This window comes from Barbus barbus, assembly GCF_936440315.1.
Source record: "Barbus barbus genome assembly, chromosome: 15".
Classification (NCBI taxonomy): Eukaryota; Metazoa; Chordata; class Actinopteri; order Cypriniformes; family Cyprinidae; genus Barbus; species Barbus barbus.
In genome coordinates, this window is record NC_136743.1 from 11,115,681 (window position 1) to 11,137,932 (window position 22,252).

The 22,252-nt window shown below is 38.9% G+C and overlaps 1 protein-coding gene across 4 annotated transcripts; it reads right to left on the reverse strand.

Moving 5' to 3' along the window:
* Positions 1 to 3,831: 3,831 nt before the first annotated feature.
* Positions 3,832 to 21,694, reverse strand: LOC306881547 (nonsense-mediated mRNA decay factor SMG7-like). Of its 4 annotated transcripts, none has more exons than XM_079435717.1 (23): positions 21,527 to 21,649; positions 17,380 to 17,411; positions 16,900 to 17,017; positions 16,675 to 16,807; positions 15,853 to 16,024; positions 15,613 to 15,684; positions 15,367 to 15,517; positions 15,130 to 15,265; positions 14,822 to 14,984; positions 13,682 to 13,838; positions 13,318 to 13,388; positions 13,175 to 13,235; positions 12,945 to 13,064; positions 12,170 to 12,587; positions 11,936 to 12,077; positions 11,457 to 11,833; positions 10,886 to 11,230; positions 9,202 to 9,351; positions 8,567 to 8,644; positions 8,005 to 8,161; positions 7,692 to 7,871; positions 6,744 to 6,898; positions 3,832 to 6,597 (listed from the first exon to the last, which is right to left on the reverse strand). In XM_079435717.1, exons 1-23 carry the CDS (start codon positions 21,550 to 21,552, stop codon positions 6,484 to 6,486), a joined length of 3,528 nt encoding a protein of 1,175 aa, XP_079291843.1. In that variant the 5' UTR covers positions 21,553 to 21,649; the 3' UTR covers positions 3,832 to 6,483. The 4 variants fall into 4 exon arrangements, with proteins under 4 accessions (XP_079291843.1, XP_079291844.1, XP_079291846.1 ...); XM_079435718.1 differs by having other exon boundaries at positions 11,936 to 12,071; positions 21,527 to 21,646; XM_079435720.1 differs by lacking the exon at positions 9,202 to 9,351 and having other exon boundaries at positions 11,936 to 12,071; positions 21,527 to 21,694.
* Between the last annotated feature and the right edge of the window lie 558 nt (positions 21,695 to 22,252).

Genomic DNA, 22,252 nt, shown 5'->3' on the forward strand with positions numbered 1-22,252 from the left:
TTTTACCCTGTCAAAATCAGCTGTTTTCAGCAAACGTTTTGGTGCATGTTCCTTTAAATGCTAATGAGCTCTGCTGACCCCACCCCTCTCTTCATTGGAGTGATGAGCCGTTCTCATGAGACTTGCTAACTAGCACATTATTAGGAAATGCGATTTGCTAAGATTCGTAAAAGAACCTTATACTTCTGTTGGTGAAAGCTGGATCACAAATGATTCAGCAAATACAGATGCACTTAGCTAGATCGGGGCGCATTCCCTTTAAAAACAAAGGTAATCCACTGCATCTTCAGCGGCTCTGATGTCGTGAGTAAATGACGACTGCTATGTTCATTATTACATCCAACAACAGAACACCTCAATCGCTTAGGAAACAATCTTGTCTACATCTGCTCCAGCGTCGAAACAATGGCGGACTGATGACAGCTCACTCAGGGCGGGTCTAGGGTAAGAAGGTTGTGTCAATCAACTGTCGTGGGAGCGGCCTTGGTCTGTGTGACTTCACACATCTGAGAATGGCTTGATATGAGAAAGGGGAAATGATTTAACGAAATAAAAAAAATAAAAACACTGGGTGGATCTTTATCAGTATAGGGTGGTTGTGTATACACACACTGCCAACACACGTTTCAGTTCAAACAACTTGTAAAGGTGCATGTTCCATCTGATGACCCCTATATGGGGGGGTTTTCCCCCACTACCATAAATATTTTTAACGCTGTTAAACTGTAAAAACCGATCACATGCCTTTGCGCTAATTTTGACAGCACTAAAAATAATGTTTATAACTCAATGTAAATAAATAAGTTTGATGGCAATGGAACATACCACTCTAGTTCTTAGTGCACTTAATTACTATCACTTTGAATATCATTATGATGTTTGTATAATTTTAAATAACATTACTCCCAAACATAACAATGATATTCAAATGCATGCATGCATGTTATAAACGCTTGAAGTAGAACACCTGCATAGTTAATATTAGAATGGCGATTAAAAATGTACAGTAATAATGTATAAATTTTTTATTTTATAAATAAGTAAAAGTCACCGCATCAAGTTCACAGTTCATTCTTCTGTGATTTAAACCCCATTTCCCCCTCAATTAAGCCAATTTAAGGACCAACTCAGATTTATAGTAATTAACTGTATAGTGACAAAATAAAAATAAATGCTAATGCTGACAAAATAGAGTTCCATTTGTCTACATGAACTAAATCATTAGTTGTCAAACAATGAATATTTTTTACAGAATTTATTAATATAAGTTCATGTTAATTTCCACACACATTTCAAGTTGGTTGTATAAACATTAATATATGAACAAAAAAAAGAAAAATAAAGAATGCATTTATAAGTTTTACAAAGACTAACACTGTAAAAATAGTTGGTTACTGTTAATTCATGATAGCTAATATATTAAATCAACTATAGTTTTGTGCATTTTCACAACTTTGGAGCCCCTGCATTTAAGTGATTGGAATTCACTGTGGTAAATATATCACTAATTCGTAATTACAGATAATGTGCATATGTATTTTTGCAGACTTTCTTGATTTAGAAACTGATATTTCAAGGAAAAAAAAAATTAGCTCTGTTGGCTGTGGAGTCAAGACATTTGCAAATATGAATAAAAGATGAATATGAGACAAAACTACAGAATGTCACATTTTATTATTAGCCGTTTCAACACATACATGTTTTACCAAATAAAAAGAACAGCACTTTTAGAGTTCATCCCACTCATTGATGTTAGCATAAATATTGGGACAGTTGAACATAAGGCAGATATAAAAGATCAAAAGCTATTATTTAGTTGCAGATCCCTTGATCACAATCACAGCAGTGAGTCTGTGACCCATAGACATCACCAGACTCTTGGTCTCATCCTTTCAAATACTTTTCCCAGCCTTTAATGCAGCCAATTCCAATTGTTGCTTGTTTTGGGGAGTTTCTACCTTCAGTCTCCTCTTCAGCTGGTGAAATTCATGTTCAATCGGATTTAAATCTGGAGATTGACTTGGGCAATCTAAGACTTTCCATTTCTTTGTCCTTATAAATTCCTTGACTGAAGTGGCAGGGTGTTTTGGGTCATTGTCCTGATGCAATATGAAGCACTTCCCAATGAATCTGGTGGCATTTTCTTGAATATTGGTAGGCAAGATGGTTTTGTACCCTTCCAAATTCATTCTGCTACTGTCATCATACATTAAATCATCAGTAAAGTTGAGAGGGCCTGTTCCAGAGGCAGCCATGCATGCCCAGGCCATGACACCACCTCCACCATGCTTTACAGATGAGGCTGTATGCTTGGGATCATTTGCAGTTCCCTTTTTTCTCCACATTTTTTCTTTCCCATCACTTAGATAAAGGTTCATCTTTGTCTCATTGGTCCATAAACACAGTTCCAAAACTCTTCTGGCTCACCTTTGTTCTTTTTTGCCAACTCTAATCTTGCCTTTCTATTTTTGGTGCTAGTCAGAGGTTTGCATCTTGCTGTGTAGCATCTGTAATTCTGTGTCAAAGTCTCCTGAGGACAGTAAATTGTCAGAGCATCACCCCAGCTTTCTGGAAGTTGTTGGTGATTTTACAGACACATCTTTTAGGATTCATTTTCACAGCTTTTATGATTTGTCTGTCATCAACTACTGTTGTTTTCTCAGCCGATCAGGTCATTGCTTGTTGGTTGCTGGTGGTTTCCAAACTCTTGATTTCTCCATGCCCTTTGTTTTTGCTAGAGCTCTAATTGACTTCCTCTTTTCTTTTAGCATCCAAATTGCTTGCTTTTCTCTCAAAGTCAGCTCCCTCGTCTTCATCCTGGTTTGTGTCATCATCGAATGCAAGATTCAGAATACAGAACTAACGGATATAACTGAAAAGACACATTCCCTGCTTTTAATATCTGAATTAATGCAACAGGACACAGCTGATCACTTAGAAAGACCTGAGAGACAACTGTTCCAATACTTATGCTCACATCAGATAGAGGGATGAAACTCTAAAAGTGCTGAACTTCTTAGTTGGTAAAACATCCATGTTGAATCACCCAATAATAAAATGTGACATTCTGTAGTTTTGTCTCATATTCATCTTTTAATCATATTTGTAAATGTCTTAACTCCACAGCCAACAGAGCAATTTTGTCTTTACTGTTCCAATACTTTTGGAGGGCACTGTATATAGGACAATTAAATATTCATAAGTTATAAAAATAAAATACTGTCTAAATACAGCAGGTTATCAAGTCCCAGTAAGTGATCTATAAGTATTAATGTATACAGTAAAGCATTTTTATAGCTGCTGCATGCATTGTCAAAATTATACTAGCAATTAAATTTCCAGAATGCACCATAAAAACCAATGTGCACTGAACAGAGATTTTCTTACAGAGGTCAGATCAATGCATAAACTTAATGGTACTGAACATTTAACAGCTTCAGCAAAAGATACTGGATCAAGGCATAATACCAGCTGTTTAAATGCATGACCTGGGGCCAGTTGCGTAAACTTAGCCACCATGTTAAGACTGTGTCTTAAGAACTAGTTTGACCAACTAGCAGTTGCAAAGGGGTAATAAGTCTTACTTTTCCAATACAAATAATACCAATCTACCTTTTCATAACTGAATTAAAAAAGTTATGACCAGTCTTGAAGAAAAAAAATTAGATGACTAACTTTTTAAGACTAGTCTAAACAGTTTATGCAACCGGCCCCTGTATTCATGCCGCACTAACAGTCCTCAGGGTCCCCGACATGCATGTGTCCATGTTTTACATCATAAGGAACTGAAAGGTAGAATGAGAAAGTGTGATGTACAGAAAAGACTCAAGTCACATGAGGACATGGTTTATTTTATTAAAGGCATAGCTGATTCCAGCGTTTACAAGTGTCCACAAAGAGACAAGAACACAATAAATCAAGCCCATTATAGAAGGAGATATCCTCACCCCCAACTATTCCCTGACAAAATCCTCTTAAAAAAACAAAAACGAACTTGACTGGATATCTCCCTCATCCAAAATACAAGGCATTCTGAAAGATGGATTTCATGCAGAATCAGTGGCAGACTAGAATTTAGGGTTGGGACAAGCTTTCTTAGTGGTAAATTGAATGTAAAAAGCTGGCTGTTATATTTTCTTTTAGCTTTACTATTGGAATGTTATATTACGACCCAGAGGCGCAAGGCTGTTGTCCTGTGATCAGCATTGTAATGTACATCACTACAGAAGCCACAGTTAAAAGATGGATACTGGACAACAGGGAAAAAAAAAAATCCACATTTACAATGCAGGGTATCGAAAAAAGCACATTCACACAAGACTGTGCACCACAAGTCGATCCAAAATAAAAGAATGTTAGGCGTCCACAGCAACCAATCAGAGCACAGGCTTATGAAACTCCTTGCTGAACGATTCTAAAAGGAAAACAAAAGACGAACAATGGGGCGCGCAGCTCCCACTGAAAACGTTTTCTTCTGCAATTGATATTTTGACCTAACTCAACTTTTAAGGTTCCATGTAATTATTTATTCCTCTATTTTTTTAATACAATTTTAAATGCAACAAGAGAAACACAATCACACGGCAAATAGACACATCATTTAAAGTTTGTCTTTAATAAAATGTTCTCTACTTAAAAATAAAAACACGCTTTATTCTCATCATACAAGAGAGTACGTCTTTCATATAACCTTCGCCGAACAAAAACACCTTGCGTAACCAGGAAGAAATAACCACTGTGAACGCTTTATAGATATTTCAGCCTATCCAACAGAAACCCCTGGCCCCAGAACATCTCTATGAAACAGTGGCACTCACACAAGGTCTCAAAGGCCTACTCAGTGCTATATCCTCTACTGAAAAGAGAACCGTTAAGTTTTCAAAACAATTTGCTTTAGATTTCGAAGAAAAAACAAACGGGCTGCAAAAAGGGCGTCTACGATGACATGACCCTTTTCTAGCTTGAGATACAAGGCCACGTGACGCTAACCCGAAGCAGCCAATGATATACGTTACAAGATTTCAGAACGAAGCAGTATTCGGGCTTGACGCTCTTCCTCAGAGACGACTTTTTAGTGCTAAGTGTAACGGGAGCTGAAGTGTCCTTTCGGAGGTACGTTGTTCTGTGGGGGTTTTTAAACGGAGTACAGTGGCTGTGGAGATTGTACCTGAAAGGAGAACAATTCAGTGGCTGTGAGGTTGCTGTGGGAAAACGGGCTTCCCCGGTTCGCATCCCTTTCCGCCGAGCTAACAGCACCACAGCTAGACCCATTCGCCTCATCCCTACAGTGCCAACCATGATAGCGATGCTAACGATTTCTTAAAACAAAAATAGAGAAAGAACAACAAAAGGAAGAGAGAAAACACAGACCAGGCACAAAGAGAGCTGATAAAACTATTAATAAAAAGGCAGAACATGAACAAAAGAAGCCGTTATGCGTTTAAGCTAGAGAATAAAGAAATGAGGAGAGGAGGGAGGAAGGGGAGGCACACATTTATATCGAATGAACTCCCCCGTTAGCAGTAAACTATTGAACATATGTAATGAATAATATTTCAGAGAGCTAAAACTGCTACAGAACAAGTCACAAAATACAGTATTGATAATAATTGCAGTCTCTATTGCAACTAATGATACTACATCCTACATCTATAGTCTAACCCCAACTCCGCTTGATACTGATTGAGCTATAATGTCGCTATGAACTTCATAATGGTTCGAACTTTAGAGACGTTCCCTGTCCCGTTCTGCGAACTCCTTACAAATCAACAGACTGTACATGACAACACCATGATCCATGCCTGTGTCAATCTAAGTCCTAATATCCGAGCACGTTCTCTAGAAGCGCGCGTTCACGCCGTTCGCATCTTCCTTCATTCATTCGATTTTTGAATTTTTTTTTAATGCTGAACACAGCGACACGAATCCCTCTGAGAAAATGAATCCAGACTTGGAATAAAACACAAAACCAGTCATCCTTTCTTTTTTTTTGTCCCTCGTAACACCACGTCTGCCGTCAATAAACATCCTTTTCTGACACGCTCGCACCCTTAACTCCTTAACGTGCGGCGATTTAAGCAGGTGGCATGAGGGTGTCTAGTCCAGAGTCTTAAGTCCAGATGAGACAGGAGAATGACCTTTGACCCCCAGAGGAAGCGGGGTGGCAATCAGAGAGAGTTTGTCCCCCTCAGAGTCAGTGTTCTGCAGCGGCTACGTGCTGAGCAGCGTGACAGGTCAGGTGCTTGCACGCCCTCACAGGGAGAGAGACAGACAGAGTGAGTGAGAGAGGAGATAGAGGAGAGGAGAGGGCTGCACGTCCCTCGTCGGTCAGGCGAGCGGTTCGTTTTGAGCCTGTCGCTTCACATCGTTCGCCGTCTCCAGCCTCCGTGCGCAGATAATGCCGGAAATTTCCGATTGGAGCTTGTGGTGTTTCACCTCTTCTGTTGAATCATGTTTCACACAAGTGCGTCTTCCTGTGGACTCTCAGTGTGGCGGGTTCATGTTGCCATGGCCGCGCTGCTGCTTCTGTTTCTGCTGCATCAGGAGCTGCTCCAGAGCAGACGGACCGGGCTGCATCATAGAGCTCGACCAGATTGACTGTGGAAAGAGAGGTAGAAGAAAGGGAATGTGGAGACTGAAGGAAAAACAGCAAAATACATGTCGTTGCACAACTCTGTTGTTGGTCTGTGAATTTGTAGAAAATTGTACAACGCTAAAATGTTGAAAAAAACATCCCGTGCTACCTTGAAACTGTCAAGGAGGACGGTGGAGGAGTCCTCCATTGGCATGTCTTGGCTCGCCCAGCTACTGGTTGGCGCCCCCTGGTGCCAGCTGTTGGTATCTGGCAAAGAGGAGTTCGAGGCAGACGGCAGGTAGTCCAAACCAAAGCCGCTCACACCTGAAGACAGTCAAACCAACCATTCACATTAACAAATATGATTAACAGTTTATTAATTACTACTTGTGGCCAATTTTAAGTTTGTAAAGCATAACAATTACTGCAATTAAATGTATATTCATTCTACATAACATTTACTAAAACATTAAAATTGCAAATAGATAATTGAAAACTTGATAATTGAACAACAGACTTGTAGTTTAGCAACTTCGATTCTGTATTCCTGGCATTTAAAAAAAAAGAAAAAAAAGAAATTGGATAAAGAAATATGAATATAAAGAAAGTAAGCACCATAACCAACAGTGCAGTCTGACACTTAAAGGTGCTGTATGCAAGTTTTTGACTCTACTAAAGCATAAAAATATCATAATATGTTTGCAGATATTTAAGAAACATGCTAAGTTAACATACTTGTTTATCTGAAAAACAATGCTACAGTCAGTTATTCTCCTTTGAAAATGTGCGTTCCGGGCCAGAATATCAGTCTCTGTTTTGGTTTGTGAAACCCACTGCCAGTTTACCCAACTGTATTTCGGCACCCCGGGTTGCCAGTTGGCGGGAAACACAGCGTTTTTCATTTCAGTCATGGAAGCTGCCAAGGAAGGTGCGCTCGTTCCTGTTGGTGTCGTCAATTTGGCAACTTGCATGTGTGTCAAGTCTGAGGAGGAGTGGCCGGGTGAAAAAAGTTCAACCACTGGGTGTCAATCCTACATACAGCACCTTTAAGAATAACTGATCAGCCAGTGCTAATAATAAGAGTTGACCACTAGAAGAGACTCAGTATGGGAATTACCAGCATTACCAGTCTTATCAGCCTTCCAACGATCGGTTCCACGGCGGTCTCTGCTGTCAGGTGTCCCGATAGGGCCGAAGTTGGAGATGGGTAGGGAGCTGTGGCTGTGGGTGGGTGGGGATGAAGGCAGGCTGCTTGGGTTGGAAGAGTGAGGGGACTGACTGGCTGGTGTAGAGTGATCTATAACAAAAGATAGGAACAGATTATTAACAAACCAATGTTGCTAGTTCACTTGTACAATCTAAAATAATGGCTATGAACTAAATCATCATTATATGATATCTATAAGTAAATCAAAATCACAATATGGTACCTGAGTTAGCAGGGAGGGAGGGGGACCATGGAGTTCCTTCAAACAGGGAGTAGAGTGAAGGCTCCTGGTGCATCATGGGTATGTCTGGCTTAGATGCAGAAGCCATATTTTTACCATAGGCCTCGCTGAAAATGCTGTTGTTCTGGTAGGAGCTCTCCTGTAAACAACAAAAAACAATTTAATTAATATTTAGGCTTTTTTAATACTTGTATATTTTATTGCCGTTTTGCCACTAACATTGAAAAATATAGTGGTGCGAGGGGAGAAAATGTGGAGAATAGTATCAGGAAATGTTGCAAGCCAGATTTGAACTTGGTTATTTTACTTCATAATGTGTTTACCAGTCAGTTCTGACAACAAAAAGAAAAAAAAAAGCGAGAGAGATTTTTATTTTCATTACAAGTCAAAGCATGATTGGAAAGTAAAAATAGAGCAACTTCCAGCCCAGAAAACTAAACTTCTGGTTATGTTTTGAATGAAATCACTGCCACCTGGTGACTTTTGATCTATAATGCAAGTGAGGACTAAAATGTTTGTTTGAAAAAGAGCAAAGCAGCTTTACCTGAATGGAAAATCGGGGGAGAAGCGAGGACTGGCCAATCACATCAGCTCCACTGTCTAGTCGTGACTGATTTGGCAACTACAGAAGAAGAGAAGCACAAAAGATTAGAACTGCAATAGACATGCAAATTCCAACAGATCAGTTATTTCTAGCAGACCACAGTACTAGGAAAAACTATATCCAGAAAAGCAAAAATTATTATAACAAAAATAAGATACAGTACATATTGCACACTAAACGTAGAGTACAAGTCCAACTTGGATACATTAGACTAAATCTGTTTGTAATTATATTAAATTATTTTAATAGACAAAAAAACAAGATTAACAATTTGAATATGAACAACCTCTTTCAACAGGGTTTAAAAAGTATCCCAGGATGCACTTCATGAAGTTACATGTGTCCCATACATGTGTTATTCCTTCGATTCAATGACTTATTATACGCTTGTTCTGATATGTGGAAAACATATTTATAATATAATAATAGTAATAATAATAATTGAGTAGGTATGTCCAAACTGGTACTGTACACAGGAACCAGATTTTTTTTTTTTTTTTTTATCCACAGAAGCCTATATGAAAGCTTAATATCCAACTCCCGCCTGATGACATGATAGGAGGAGAACTACATACAAACATGTTCCTTCCAGGAGCAGAATTAAGAGGGCCAGCCAAGGCCTGGTAGAAATCATGAGGTTTAGTAAAGAGCAATTCCTCCTCCTCCTCAAAGTCCACCAGAGTCTTTAACAGGTCTGGGGGCAGAAGAGGGGAGCTCTTGTTGTCCTAGTGAGAAACGAGGCACAAAGGGGAAGGAAGGAAGGAGAGAGCGAGAGAGAAGGAGGGAGGGAGGAAAAGGGGATGAGAGAAACAGGATGTAAGAAAATAGGAAGCAGCCTGTCATCTGAGAAAAAAAACAGCAGCCTGTGAAGATCAGTGTGATTGTCAACCTGAGAATAGGTCTGTTCACGACCTATGATGAAGCTGTTTGACTAACTCAAATGTAAATTAGTGTTTCAAACAACACATCACAGAATACTTCACGGCAGTTAAAGGTGGAAACATGAAAGAAGAGATGAAAAAATAGAAAGCATGCGCATCTCAACAACCACTGAGATCAAGTTTCAATAAAACCAAATGTGGCTGCAAATGATACCCAGCTTATTCCGGAAACCCATGATAATCATAGTGTGTACAGGCATTAAGCCTGGAGAAACCAAAAGCAAGTGGAAGGAATCGACTGAGAATAAGAACTGTTCGGAAAGGAATGCTTGCTTACTGCTTGGGGATCACTGCACCAAGCAGTGCACTATTAATAAATAATGTGAACACATTATGAAACAATAAACGTTTAAAACAATTAACTGTATTGCATGCTTGTGTTGTATGTTGTATGTTTTAAATTCATGAATGATGAAAATAATTAATTTGGAATTAAAAATATTTTAAATCCATATTTGTTTAAAATGTATTAACATCTGGTAGTCTGAAACAAAGTATTGTGTTTAACTGCATTATACAATTACGGTTTCTACAAAAACATTAAGCAGCACAACTGTTTTTAACATTGCTAAGAAATATTTCTTGAGCAACAAATCAGCATATTAAATGATTTCTGAAGGAATGTGAGATACTGAAGACTGGTGTAATGGCAACTGAAAATCAATCTTTGCCATCACAGAAATAAAGGACATCTTAATATATATTAAAATAGAAAAGTTATTTTACTCGTCATAAAATGAAAATTCAACCCGTCTACTTCCTAAATGCATCACTCATTCAGTCTGCTTAAACCTTGACCCTGAATGATCATTTTTGTCTGCTTCAACTTTTGAGTGCAATGGCCACATCCCAAAATCCAATCCGCAGTCAGTCCATAGAACAAAGTTCCCAGCCTACATTTTTTTATTTTCCGATGGCCCGTTATACTCAGATGTGCATCACAACACAGAAGAAATGATCCATCACTACTTACATTTTCACAACATTAGTGCTTTTACTGTATTGATCAAATAATTGCAACCTTGGAGACCACGAGGGACTTCTTTTAAAACCATAAAAAAATCTTACTGACCTTATACTTTTGAATGGTAGTTTATGCAAATACACGAATGAATGAATGCATGAATGAACGAATATTAACTGAAATATTTATATTAACTTAAAATATTTTCATCAAATATCAAAGTATGCGTACTAAAAACAGAGTAACAGGATAGTATGCTATTATTACATAATATTTAGCCTGACACTCATTTCTTAATCTGAAAGTTTTTAACATACTACAATTGTCTAAACCGAGAAGACAAAGAATGCTAACTTCGTATGGAGGGCCTCTGGGCATGTTCTCCTGGTCGGGGCAGAAGACTCCAGGCTGACGTTTGCCCATTCTATCCACCATTCCGCTCCTGCCCTCTCCTCCTATGTGGTAAGAAGGCTCCCAATAGAAATCTTGCATTTTGACCTCCGGAAACTTCATCTTCTTGTCCATGCTGGGCTGAGGGGGCTGCATACTCAGGGGGTGTTCAAAGAGTTTCATTGGGTCTTGGGTGGGCATGAAGAAAGGCTGTTTGACTGGCATCTGCATGGGCATTTTCTGCATGGTGGGCTGAGTTTGGTGCTGGTTCCATATTTGACCAGGCTGTTCAGCCACCTGCATGTAAGACTGCAAGGACAAAATAAAAATGGAGAAAATAGAGAGATTACCCAACAAGGTCAGCAACATCCAAGTAGTCTCCATGGTAATCAGACTTGTCAAGGAAACAGGAGAGCAGATATTGAACCTCAGCACCACAGGAGCCAATGAAATGGGCATAATAAGCCAAAACAAAAATGGCATGGTTACTTTATTCATGTAATACACCTTGCTTAAAATAAAAGTGTCACATTACCTGTTGCATGCTGTGATGATGTGGTGGACTTTTTCCAAGCTGAGAGCTCTGCTTTGTGGGCGACTGCTGCTGCTGTTGTTGTTGCTGTACTTGAAGCTGTACAGATTGTTGCAAGGCCTGTTGGGATGTCTGTGGAGGGGGAGGCTGTGTCTGCTGAGGCTGTGGAGGGCCTTGGTTTACGGCTCCAGGGCCCGAAGGCCTCTGCTGGCTGTAGGGAATGTGTGAGGGTTTCCCCGTCTGCACTGGATTGGCAGATTGAGGGTGGGAAGCAGTCTGGAGGAAGGGTGCAGGTACGGACACACCTGTGGGGAAGGTAAAACCCGGGCTCATGGAGAACGCCACGGGAGGAGGGATCACGTATGCCGACGGGGGGAAACCTGAAGGAGGAAAAACACAAAAAAAGAGAAGTGAGCACTGACTGAACAGCACAGTTGTTAATATTGCTCAGGTGTGGCATGTAGGAAAGTGTCTGAGGGTACCTGGTCTGCTGGGCAGAGGGGGGAAAGCTCCTGGGTGGTGGATGGGGATAAACTGTGACGAGCATGTAGTTTGAGTCTGTGTGACTGGAGTCTTCCTTGCCTCAGACACTGGAGTCTTCCTCATCTCAGTCTGAGTCTTCACCTTGCAGCAAATCAAAGAGGAGATCAGGAGGAGTTCACTCATTACATATCAAAAAGAATTACATAAAAATAAGACAGTTTCCTGTGTCTCACCTGTTTCCCAGCATCCGCTGTTTTATCATGACTGTTTTTCTTCACCTCGCTCTTCCTCTTGCCCTCTTTCTTCTGTTCGTTCTTCCCTTGTATTCCATTTCCTTTATTAAATCCAGCTCTGTCCTTCCCTGCATCCCTCTGCTGTTGGTTCCGGTTCTGTTCTCTACTCTGCTCCCGAGGTTTGATGTTCTCTTTGAAGGTGACCACAGGTCTCTCGCTGCCATCCAGCCCGCTGTTCTGGTTCTTTCCGGCCGAGAGGACTGACTTCAGGCCCTGTGTGCTGTCGTTAGGTGTCTGCTCACCATTAGATGACTCCTGGAGGACAGGTGTATCTTTTTCCTGTGGCTCTTCCACAACCATCTCAGGGATATCAGTGATGAAGAGCAGAAGGCCATCACTTATGCGACACTGGATCAACCTGTTGGTGCCAAAAGTAAAAAAATTACGTTTTTGCACACAAAAACCTGAGGAACAAAAATTCAAATAGAAGTGATAAAAAAAAGAAAAAGAAAAAACACAAAAGCAAGAAAAGAAAAAGGAACATTACAGGAAAAGTTATGTCAAAAATAGTAAAAGAAGCAAATCAAAGCAAAAACCAAAAAAAAGGGAAAAACTGCAAAGAAAAGACCAAAGCAAAGAAAACAAAAGGAAAAAGTAGAAAAATTATAAATTATTTACTTTTTAAAGCATATTTTACTGCTGGGAGGAATTATTAAGGTGACAGACTTCAGGAAAGTCCAAGAAAGAATGAAATGAAAATGAAAGAACAACTCACTGCGTTTGGTTGTCAGCCACCCACTTGCCCAGGCTGATGAGTCTCTGGTGTCGGGCAAGAATTAACAAGCTCTCTTTGCCAACCACAATACCCTGATGCCCTTTAGAGAAGTCTAGCATTCTGAAATCATTGAATAACAGCCTTAAAAGAACAGATATAGCTAAAATAGTCATATTTGTGAAATAAAGAGTTAAAACAAGAAGAGTAATCAATAAATCATGAAGAATTACCGCAGAGCAGGCCGAAGGGCCAGAAACCCTTGCAGTTCAAACTCCTCGGGCAGTGGAATCACTGTAAAACAAGCAATCATGAATATTAAGAAAAAGAAAAGAAAGGTTCATGAGCAAAAAGCATGTAATGCAGAGCTCGCTACCTGACGCATGAGACACATCCTCCTCCTTCGGCTGAAAGCTGTTCAGAATGGACACCAGCCATGGCCAGATGCTGTGAGATGCCAAAGATGTGTCATTTTAACAAATACCTCAAAATCTTGGCTCAGGCATAACCATTTTAAATGTCAAAAACAGACATGTCGTGTAATGGATTGTGGGTATTGTCGCTGGGATTATGCAAATTGTGGATTAAAGAGACTCGGTCTTTTGAGAAACTAACACAAATTCCCCTTCAAATACAAACATATTAAAATGCTTCAGTTTTGAAACTGAAATGAAACCTACATACACTACACAAAGAGTGTTCAGTACGATGATGGAAGGAAAAAAGAAAGCCTTTCTTACTACTGTCGCTTGTCCATGGCACTTTCATTAAACACACTCGGTCGAAGCCTCAGCCAGTCAAGAGACACTTTGATGGCAGGAAGAGGGCACTCTCCCATGATCTCCTCTCGGTTCTTATTGAGTATAGCTCGGCTTAACATCACACCCAGGAAAGACACTAGGAAAAGACAATTACATTACAACACTGCACAAACTAGGGCTACATGTTTTTTAATTGGAGGATCTATCACTACATTTTACAAATTTTACAAAATGAGATTATAATTTAGATGTTCTTCAATAGTCTCAAATTAGTTTTAAGGCTGCAGTTAGAAATGGTCAACCCTGGTCATTCTAAAACACAAGTAAATGTAATCCGGAGTTATTTTACACAATGTTTCACACTATTTACACTTTACCGAGGGGAAATAATTAATCTTGGGTTGTCAGGTTTGATGGTTTCACATTATATTTCTCTATTTATTACGTCAATAAGCAAAAAATATAAAAAATAAATAACAGAAAAAGTTTCATAATCGTTCAGTTAAAAGTGGGAGTACACAACCGTTCAAATGTTTGGGGTCAATGACATTTTTTGTTTAAAGTAATGATTACTTTTATTCAAGAATGCATTAAATTTATTAAAGCCACAGTAAAGTTATGTTTATGACATTAAGATTTATATTTAAAATAAATGCTTGTATTTTGAACATTGTATTCATCAAAATTTTTAAACAAACTGTATCATAGTTTACAAAAAAAAATAAGCAACGCAACTTTTCAACATTGATAATAATACAAAAATGTTTCTTGTGCACCAAATTAGAATATTAGAATGATTTCTGAAGGATCATATGACACTAAAGACTGGAGTAAAGGCTGCTGAAAATTCAGCTTTGCCAACAGAGGAAAAAAAATAATTTTAAATATATAAAAATCAAAAACAGTTATTTTAACTGTAATCATATTCACAACATTACTGTTTTTCATGTATTTTTGATCAAATACATGCAGCCTTGGAGAGCACCTTAAAGTTTCTCACCTTAAAAGTTGAGTGGTAGTGCATAAATCTTATAAAATTACAAGCGGAATTGTGCTTAACCCAAGATTTAGTAAGACCGTAAGACATGGGTTAAGAGCAGCATGATAAGAATGACATACTGAAGAGGCCGAGGAGTTGGATCCAGCTGATCTGCTCATCTGAGCTGTAGCTGTGCTCATCTGCCTCATTGCTTAAGTCTCGGAGGTGGTGCAGTTCAAACAGGTTTATCACCGTGATGTGGACCAGCTGCTGGGAGCTGAAGGCTTTCTGCAGAATCAGCCTCTGTGGAGCGAATTAGTAAAGAGAATAATGAGCATGCAAATTCAAACTAAGAAAGACTAATGAGACAGAAATGTGTCGAATAACTGCCACCTTAAGTTAATGAGGAAAAATGACGAAGTGCTACAGCTGGTGGTTTTGGACTTACCTGGAACTGCTCCTCTAATTTCTCTCTCAGGGTGTTCAACTTATCCAGGCTTTTGCAGAGATAAACATGGCCGTGGAACTTGATGAAGGCCTTAATAAAATCAGACACGCTCCATTTTGTTTTGAGCTCATCACGGCTGTGGGTTAAAGAGACACAGCAGAATTAAGCATTGGTTTCAAATTTACATAAGATAATGAGAGCAAAATATTATAATCTTATAAATGTAAATATTCTGACTTCTCAAGGGCCTTGGAAAGAGCTTTCTGTAGGTTCGTGGAAGCAGCAGGAAAGGGGAATTTGACAGCAATGCTCCTGCAGTAGTAGAAGATTGTTGTAAGGTGGTCTCCTTTGGAGGAAGCCAGGATGGCCAGTTGATTGTAAGGTTGACCTGAAAGCAGAGGGGGAAGATTTCATTTTTTATTCATTTTATATATTCTCATTTCAGTGGCGTGCTTGAGAATGTGAAAACAAACAGATACCAACCATTTGAGGGAACAAGTTGAGCTGCATGTCTATAGTACGACTCAGCCTGGCTGGTTTGGTTCCGATAACGTGCTGTGGATTGTGAAAAATAAACCACAACCAATTAAACCCTCCCATGCACAGCACTCTTCCCAATTTCTATGCTTCTAAATATTTTATATTCATAAAAGCAGCAAAGCAGTTTGCTGGTGTTCTCCACAAAATAGCTACTAAAAAGCAATACGTCCTGAGTGAGCTCACCAATATCTCCAAGATGGACAAGACAGTGCTGGCAGATGTAGGAACAGGAGCTGGGTTGGGGCTTCACTATGGCGCTGGTGCTGCTCTGTTTATTGCTGATGATGCCAAGCTGAGATGATTTCACACGGCAAGGCAAGTCCACATTAAACACCGTGCACAGCTCCTGCAACAGCTGAGGATCCAAAAATATATATTTTTTAAATATATAAAAAGGCACTACAGCTCTGGCCTCAACAGGCCCCTATGATTACCAAGATGCAGAAAACACAGACTCGCAGAAACCAGTCATAAAAACAGAATTTACTGTATAACGCGGAATGTCATGGAATATGCCAAATTTTGGATGGATACATCAAAAGTATGTCAGTACATTTAAATATTCGCTCCAAAACATGATATAGACTAGTGTCTATGAATATTAAGCTGCAAAAATACCATTTAAATATGAATCCTGCAAGTTCTGCATGCCTCTGTGTGAAAGAATGGCGCAGTTTCGTTTACTACACATATACTGAAGCTCGTAAATATTTAATATATTGCCATTTAATATTGCAGGTTTCTCAACAAGCTTTTTGATTAATTAAATTTAATTTAACCATTAAAACGGAAAAAAAATACTGAATCTAGAAAAATGTAAATGAAAAAAAAAAAGAAGAAAACTATTTAATGGAATTTGGGGAAAAATAAAACATTTCATAGGGCCCTACCTCAACAAAGAACAGAAGACTGGCATAACAATTGGTCATGTGACATCAAGCTTGTCTGTGGTTGTTTCAGCCACAATCTGCTTAACAATTAGCTCTGTACAATAACGAATCTTACTTGTGTGTAGAATCCACTAGCTGCCTCAAGAAACAGGGACAGATTGGCCTGTACTTCACTTCGATTGGGGTTGGCCCTGTTCTTAGCTTGACTCTGTAGTGTGGTTATTTGATTCTTAAAAGCATGGTTCCAGCTGAAACAAAAGCGAGATCAGCGTCAACCAGATATTTTCAACAAAATCAGATGCATGTCAGTTATACAAAGGATTATTATTGGTATTCTTACAGATCTTGTTCCACTTTCTTGTCCAGGGCGTACTCCAGGTCCGTAACCAGCATTTTCTGGTACAAGTCCTGAAGAGCCTGCCGTGATGTCCAGACCTCCGCGGCACCAAGCTTTGAATCTGCATGACACGAGGAGTGGAACATGTTAAACAGCTAATGCTGCAACCGCACTGTATAATGTGACTGTGTCTAACAGCGCCTTTGTTCATTTGGAGAAAGATCTGCACGTCTTAGTAACCACATTCAATGCCATGGTTACCAGCGTGACAGGGATAAGATGACAAATACAAAATACAGCAGTAGACTCCAAGCAAGCTAATACATCAGATCAATAATTCTAACAATATGTGCAACCTTTAACCACAGCAGTTAAAATATTAATATTTTAAAGATGACATTAGATAAACACTTCAAAATACCATGCTAAAAAACATTGACAAATGTTTAAAGTCCTAAATAACTAGACTAAACTAGCACATACCTGTCATGTCAGCCTTCAGGGCCTCTGCCTGCCTGCTCAAAACAAGAAATGAATATGTTAATGAGGAGGTGATTGAAGAGAGAATCATTGGGCAAGGTCTGGTGAACACATCTCTGGAACGAACAAGACAGCATTGCAGTTCAGGACCTTCATTCTTATATATTCTCAAACTCAAGAACATTTTGTACCTAATTTGTACCTAAATTGGTCAAGCACATAGTTCAAGTGATGAGTGATGACAGACAGCAAATTTAAGGCAATGCTATTGGTTTAATTAACAAAAATATTGCAAAAATTAATAACTTCTTGTTGGATATTTTAGTGGTCAGTATGTATGATTACATTACATATACATAATTACATTTCAGGGTTTTTTTTTTTTTTTTTTTGCAAAAAGTCTGCCAGTAGTTTACATATTTGTGTCCCTGGACGACAAAACCTCTCAAGTCGCACGGGTATATTTGTAGCAATAGCCAACAATACACTGTATGGGTCAAAATAATCGATTTTCTTTTATGCCAAAATCATTAGGATATTAAGCAAAGATCAAGTTCCATGAAGATATTTTGTAAATTTCATACTGTAAATATATCAAAACTTAATTTTTGATTAGTAATATGCATTACTAAGGACTTCATTTAAGGCAACATTAAAGGCGATTTTCTCAATACTTTGATTTTTTTGCACCCTCAGATTCCAGATTTTCAAATAGTTGTAGCTCGGCCAAATATTGTCCAATCCTAACAAACCATACATCAATGGAAAAATGTATTTATTAATCTTTCAGGTGATGTTAAAATCTCAATTTAAAAAAATTGACCCTTATGACTGGTTTTGTGGGACAGGGTCACATGTATTTATTTATTTGCCCTGCCAACATTTTCAATGCTTCAAAATTATTTAGAATGTATTATTTAATGGAAGTTTTATATTTTCACTAGGGATGCAACAATAGCAGTTTTTTCAGAACCGATCCGATCTGATACCAAAGATTCTGAGTATCTGCCGATTTTACCAGCAGTTTTTTTTTAATCAAAGTAGAATTTCTATACCTCTGTCATAGTTTGAAGCTGCATGCCATATTTTTATATAAAATATATATTAAAAAAAGGCTGAAAACACTCCTGAACTTTTATTGCTTTTCTATAGCATTGAGCCTCAAATGTTAACTATACATTGGTTTGGTTTCTTCTTTAAACAAAAAAATTATGCATGGTATAATAATGCTATACTAAAACTAAAATAAAAAAAATAAAAAATGGTTTACTAAAGCTATACATTTCATTTACAATTAAACAGACAAAATTTCAAATTACAGTAACATTTTACAGTACAATTTATATTATCAGGGCTCCAGACTAACATTCGAGAGCAATGGCACCAGCACCTGATTTGGTAGCACTGAACATGTAATATTACAAGTTTTGTCTTTTAGAAATGCACAATAGAACAGGAGCTTGAGTCGGGATGCAGATGTACATTTGACATTAAATTGTTAAAACTGTAGAACAGCACCTCATTATCATGGTAAAAAAGTAGCCTAACTATATGGTTTCTATGGTGTTTGCATTGAAGAACAGCAGCCTAAAGACATTCAGTCAATTACAAATCCACATCAACTGATAGAATAATTTACTAAATAAAGTAATTATATTCAATTACTCCTTTACTCCCATTACTCCCTTACCATTGCTACCGTTAGTGTTACTACAGTAAAACTATAGTAAATGCGGGTGATTTGTGGATTGAAACGTCTTCTAACTGGATCGTTGTTGCACTGTTTCTGCTTCAGTGTTGATGAGAAAGACAGCCACTATTTATTTGGCTTTAAACTAGTTTAAATGAAAGAGACGTGATTTGTACTGGAGAACTCTGCACTGAACTCGAGTGCTTCTTACTGGTTTTCACAGCGTTGTTTAGTGCGTGATCACGACTGGTCACTGTAATAAACGCATATGCTCTAAGCTCGTGCTGCGCTGTTTTCTTTTGAGGCGAGCGGATAAAAGGTCAGTGTGGCGTGCAGTTCAAACGAGTACCGCTACTTTGTTCCGCTTTTGACACGTTTGGCATTTAACACATCTATCATGCACAACAGAGTGACAACGACTATCAGTTAGACGATGTATTTTATCCAGTGCGTTTGAGTTTGTTAAACCCCGCGCTACAAACACCTCTTAAGCACACAGAATAATGCAAGTGGGCATTTTTAATTGTTTATTTATTTTTGTAATCGCGGCTTTGAATGATTATGTAATCGTGGCATTCACAATCGTAATCGCGATTAGAAATTTGATTAATTGTGCAGCCCTACTAGTAGGTGTGTGTATTCATCTATACCTCACACTGAACTATGGAATAGCTTCAAAACACTTAAAATATAGTGCACGGAAACTTTATGGTGCTTTATAATGTTTTCAAGGAGTTTACCAATAACACAATAGTACGCACAATTTCGGATTTGGATCAGTCTCATCTGACCGATACTCATCCAGCAGAAAATGTGGACTGATCCCTAATTTTCATGAAATTTTCTTTTACAAAATTTTTTTTTTTTTTTAAATCAATACAATCTTATTTACAAGAACAGCTGATTTTACACAGCTAAAATATAACTGAGTCAACACTATAAATATAAGCTTGGGGAAGTCGTGGCCTAATGGTTAGAGAGTCTGATTCGTAATCCAAAGGTTGCGAGTTCGAGTCTCGGGCCGGCAGGAATTGTAGGTGGGGGGATTGAATCTCCAGCGCTCTCTCCACCCTCAATACCACGACTGAGGTGCCCTTGAGCAAGGCACCAAACCCCCAACTGCTCCCCGGGCGCCGCAGCATAAATGGCTGCCCACTGCTGTGCGTTCACTGCTGTGTGTGTGTACTTTGGATGGGTTAAATGCAAAGCACAAATTCCGAGAATGGGTCACCATACTTAGCAGTATGTCACGTCACTTTCTTTTTCACTTTCAATTTTTGAAAATGAGATGCATAATCTTTTTAGGGGAACTTGAAAAAAGCCCCTGACCATATGTGTGGAAATGTACACTAAATGAACGTAAAACATCAAAACAAGCAGAATGAAACCACACACCTGGATCAGCTCCAGATTACATTAAAGCATAACTTTTCTGTTGTCTCTTATCCACATGTCAGCAAGTACAAAACCAGAGTACTAAAGTCATGTTCTCAGCTCACTGTCAGTTTGGAGCTGAAATGTGCAATCTGACTATCATCACAGCACCATCATTCCTTTACAACACTCCTCAACAACAAACACATCTGCTCCGCACACTGCTTACAACCTTTCACATTCAAATGGCCTGGATTTGTCATAACCAGCCATTAAATTATTTTACATGAAATTCATACCGTTTTGAACCAACGCAAGGTTACTGAGACATGTCAGATGCAAAAACAATGACTTGCATACCAAACATTCACAAAGATAAGGTCTCGAAAAGCCTAAAGAAAACTCCTCAAAAACATGTGTCGGTTGGTTTTGTTCTGAATCTCAACGTTATCTGTCCAAATCGATGCGTGCTACAGCTAAAAGTCAAACAAACTTGTCAATCACAAAATATAAATACCATTTATATAAATATGTTCACTGTCATCATTGGCTCATCACTGTAATATATTATTCAACCTGAAATGAAAGGAAAATGAAATCGGTTTAAGTTACAGCAGATGCGCCACATATGAATCCTTGATTTTTTTTCAGGCAAGTTTTACAGATGATTAGTCACTTGAAACCGTATGTGACTAATGTAGCGAGCATGTGTAACTAGATTGTTTTCTGACCAACCAATGGTGTGTTTGTAGCTAACGCGGGCTAACATGGCACAGCACCTAGCATGCCCTCCCACAACAGCTGCTATGTAGACACGAATTATCGTTACATCAAGTAAATGTCGCGATTTGCTCGACCGCCCATCTATCAATCGTTTTTTGCCATATCTGGGGCAAAACGTCAGCCACTTCTGCTTGTATTCAGGTTCGTGTCTCGTTTCCAGGCTAGCATGCTAACTAGCCTAGCGTCTAGCACTGACAGCCAATGCTAGTCGAACAACATTCCGATAAACCACATTCGGCCTCAATGATAGAAACACGGACTCGGTCGCCAGTTGGAGCCTGAGAATCTCCGGATTTTACTCACCGTAAGTATTGGGCGCAGAGGTTCATCCTGTCGGATCGCCAGTCTTTTAGACAACGACAGGTTCACAAGCTAAATCTACTCCCGGCGCCATGTTGTCCATCACATCGTCAATTCGTCATTGGTAGAAAACGGTCCAGACGTACACACAGGAGCGCGCTGAACTGCGTCACAGACCCCGCCCCCTCGCTCACGTAGGCTACAGTAATTACTTCTCATAAATATAGCTCGTCCAAATCCAGACTGTGCATTGTAGCAAGACTAAATACATGAAAGACTAATGGATCCATACAGTTTGACCTCTTTTCAGCGGGATAGGTCAAATTCTACCTCTTCCAGTTCTCAAAAGTCAACAAATGTGTTTTATGGCCTTATTTCAGAGGCCTTATTTTAGTTTTTAATTGGTTTTCTCAAAAACACAAATATGTACATTCATGCTGCTACATATTGTAGCCCAGTTTGTGCTGATTACAGTGTAATCAGACTTTAGCCATTAATATGTCTTAAACAAATTTCAGGGCATGTCAAAACTTCTCCAGGGCCCCAAACACCCCTCAGACTCCAGAGGGTTAATTGTTCCCTCCTGGTCGAATGACCTGCCCAACTCAATTCGAGCAGCTGAGTCCTTAGCCATCTTCAAGAAATGGATAAAAACACATCTCTTCCATCTTTATTTGAACCTCTAACTCTAGCACTCTCCATTCTAATTCTATTTGATCTATTTGTTGA

What these genes read in the sequence shown, in the direction of transcription:
- LOC306881547 (XM_079435717.1), bottom strand. Translation starts at nt 21,552, where the DNA reads ATGAACCTCTGCGCCCAATACTTACG. An exon ending in CTCTGCGCCCAATACTTACG is followed by an intron (nt 17,412 to 21,526) that starts GTGAGTAAAATC and finishes TGTTTTGAGCAG; the next exon opens with GCAGGCAGAGGCCCTGAAGG. An exon ending in TGATAAGACTGGTAATGCTG is followed by an intron (nt 6,899 to 7,691) that starts GTAATTCCCATA and finishes GACTGTCTTCAG; the next exon opens with GTGTGAGCGGCTTTGGTTTG.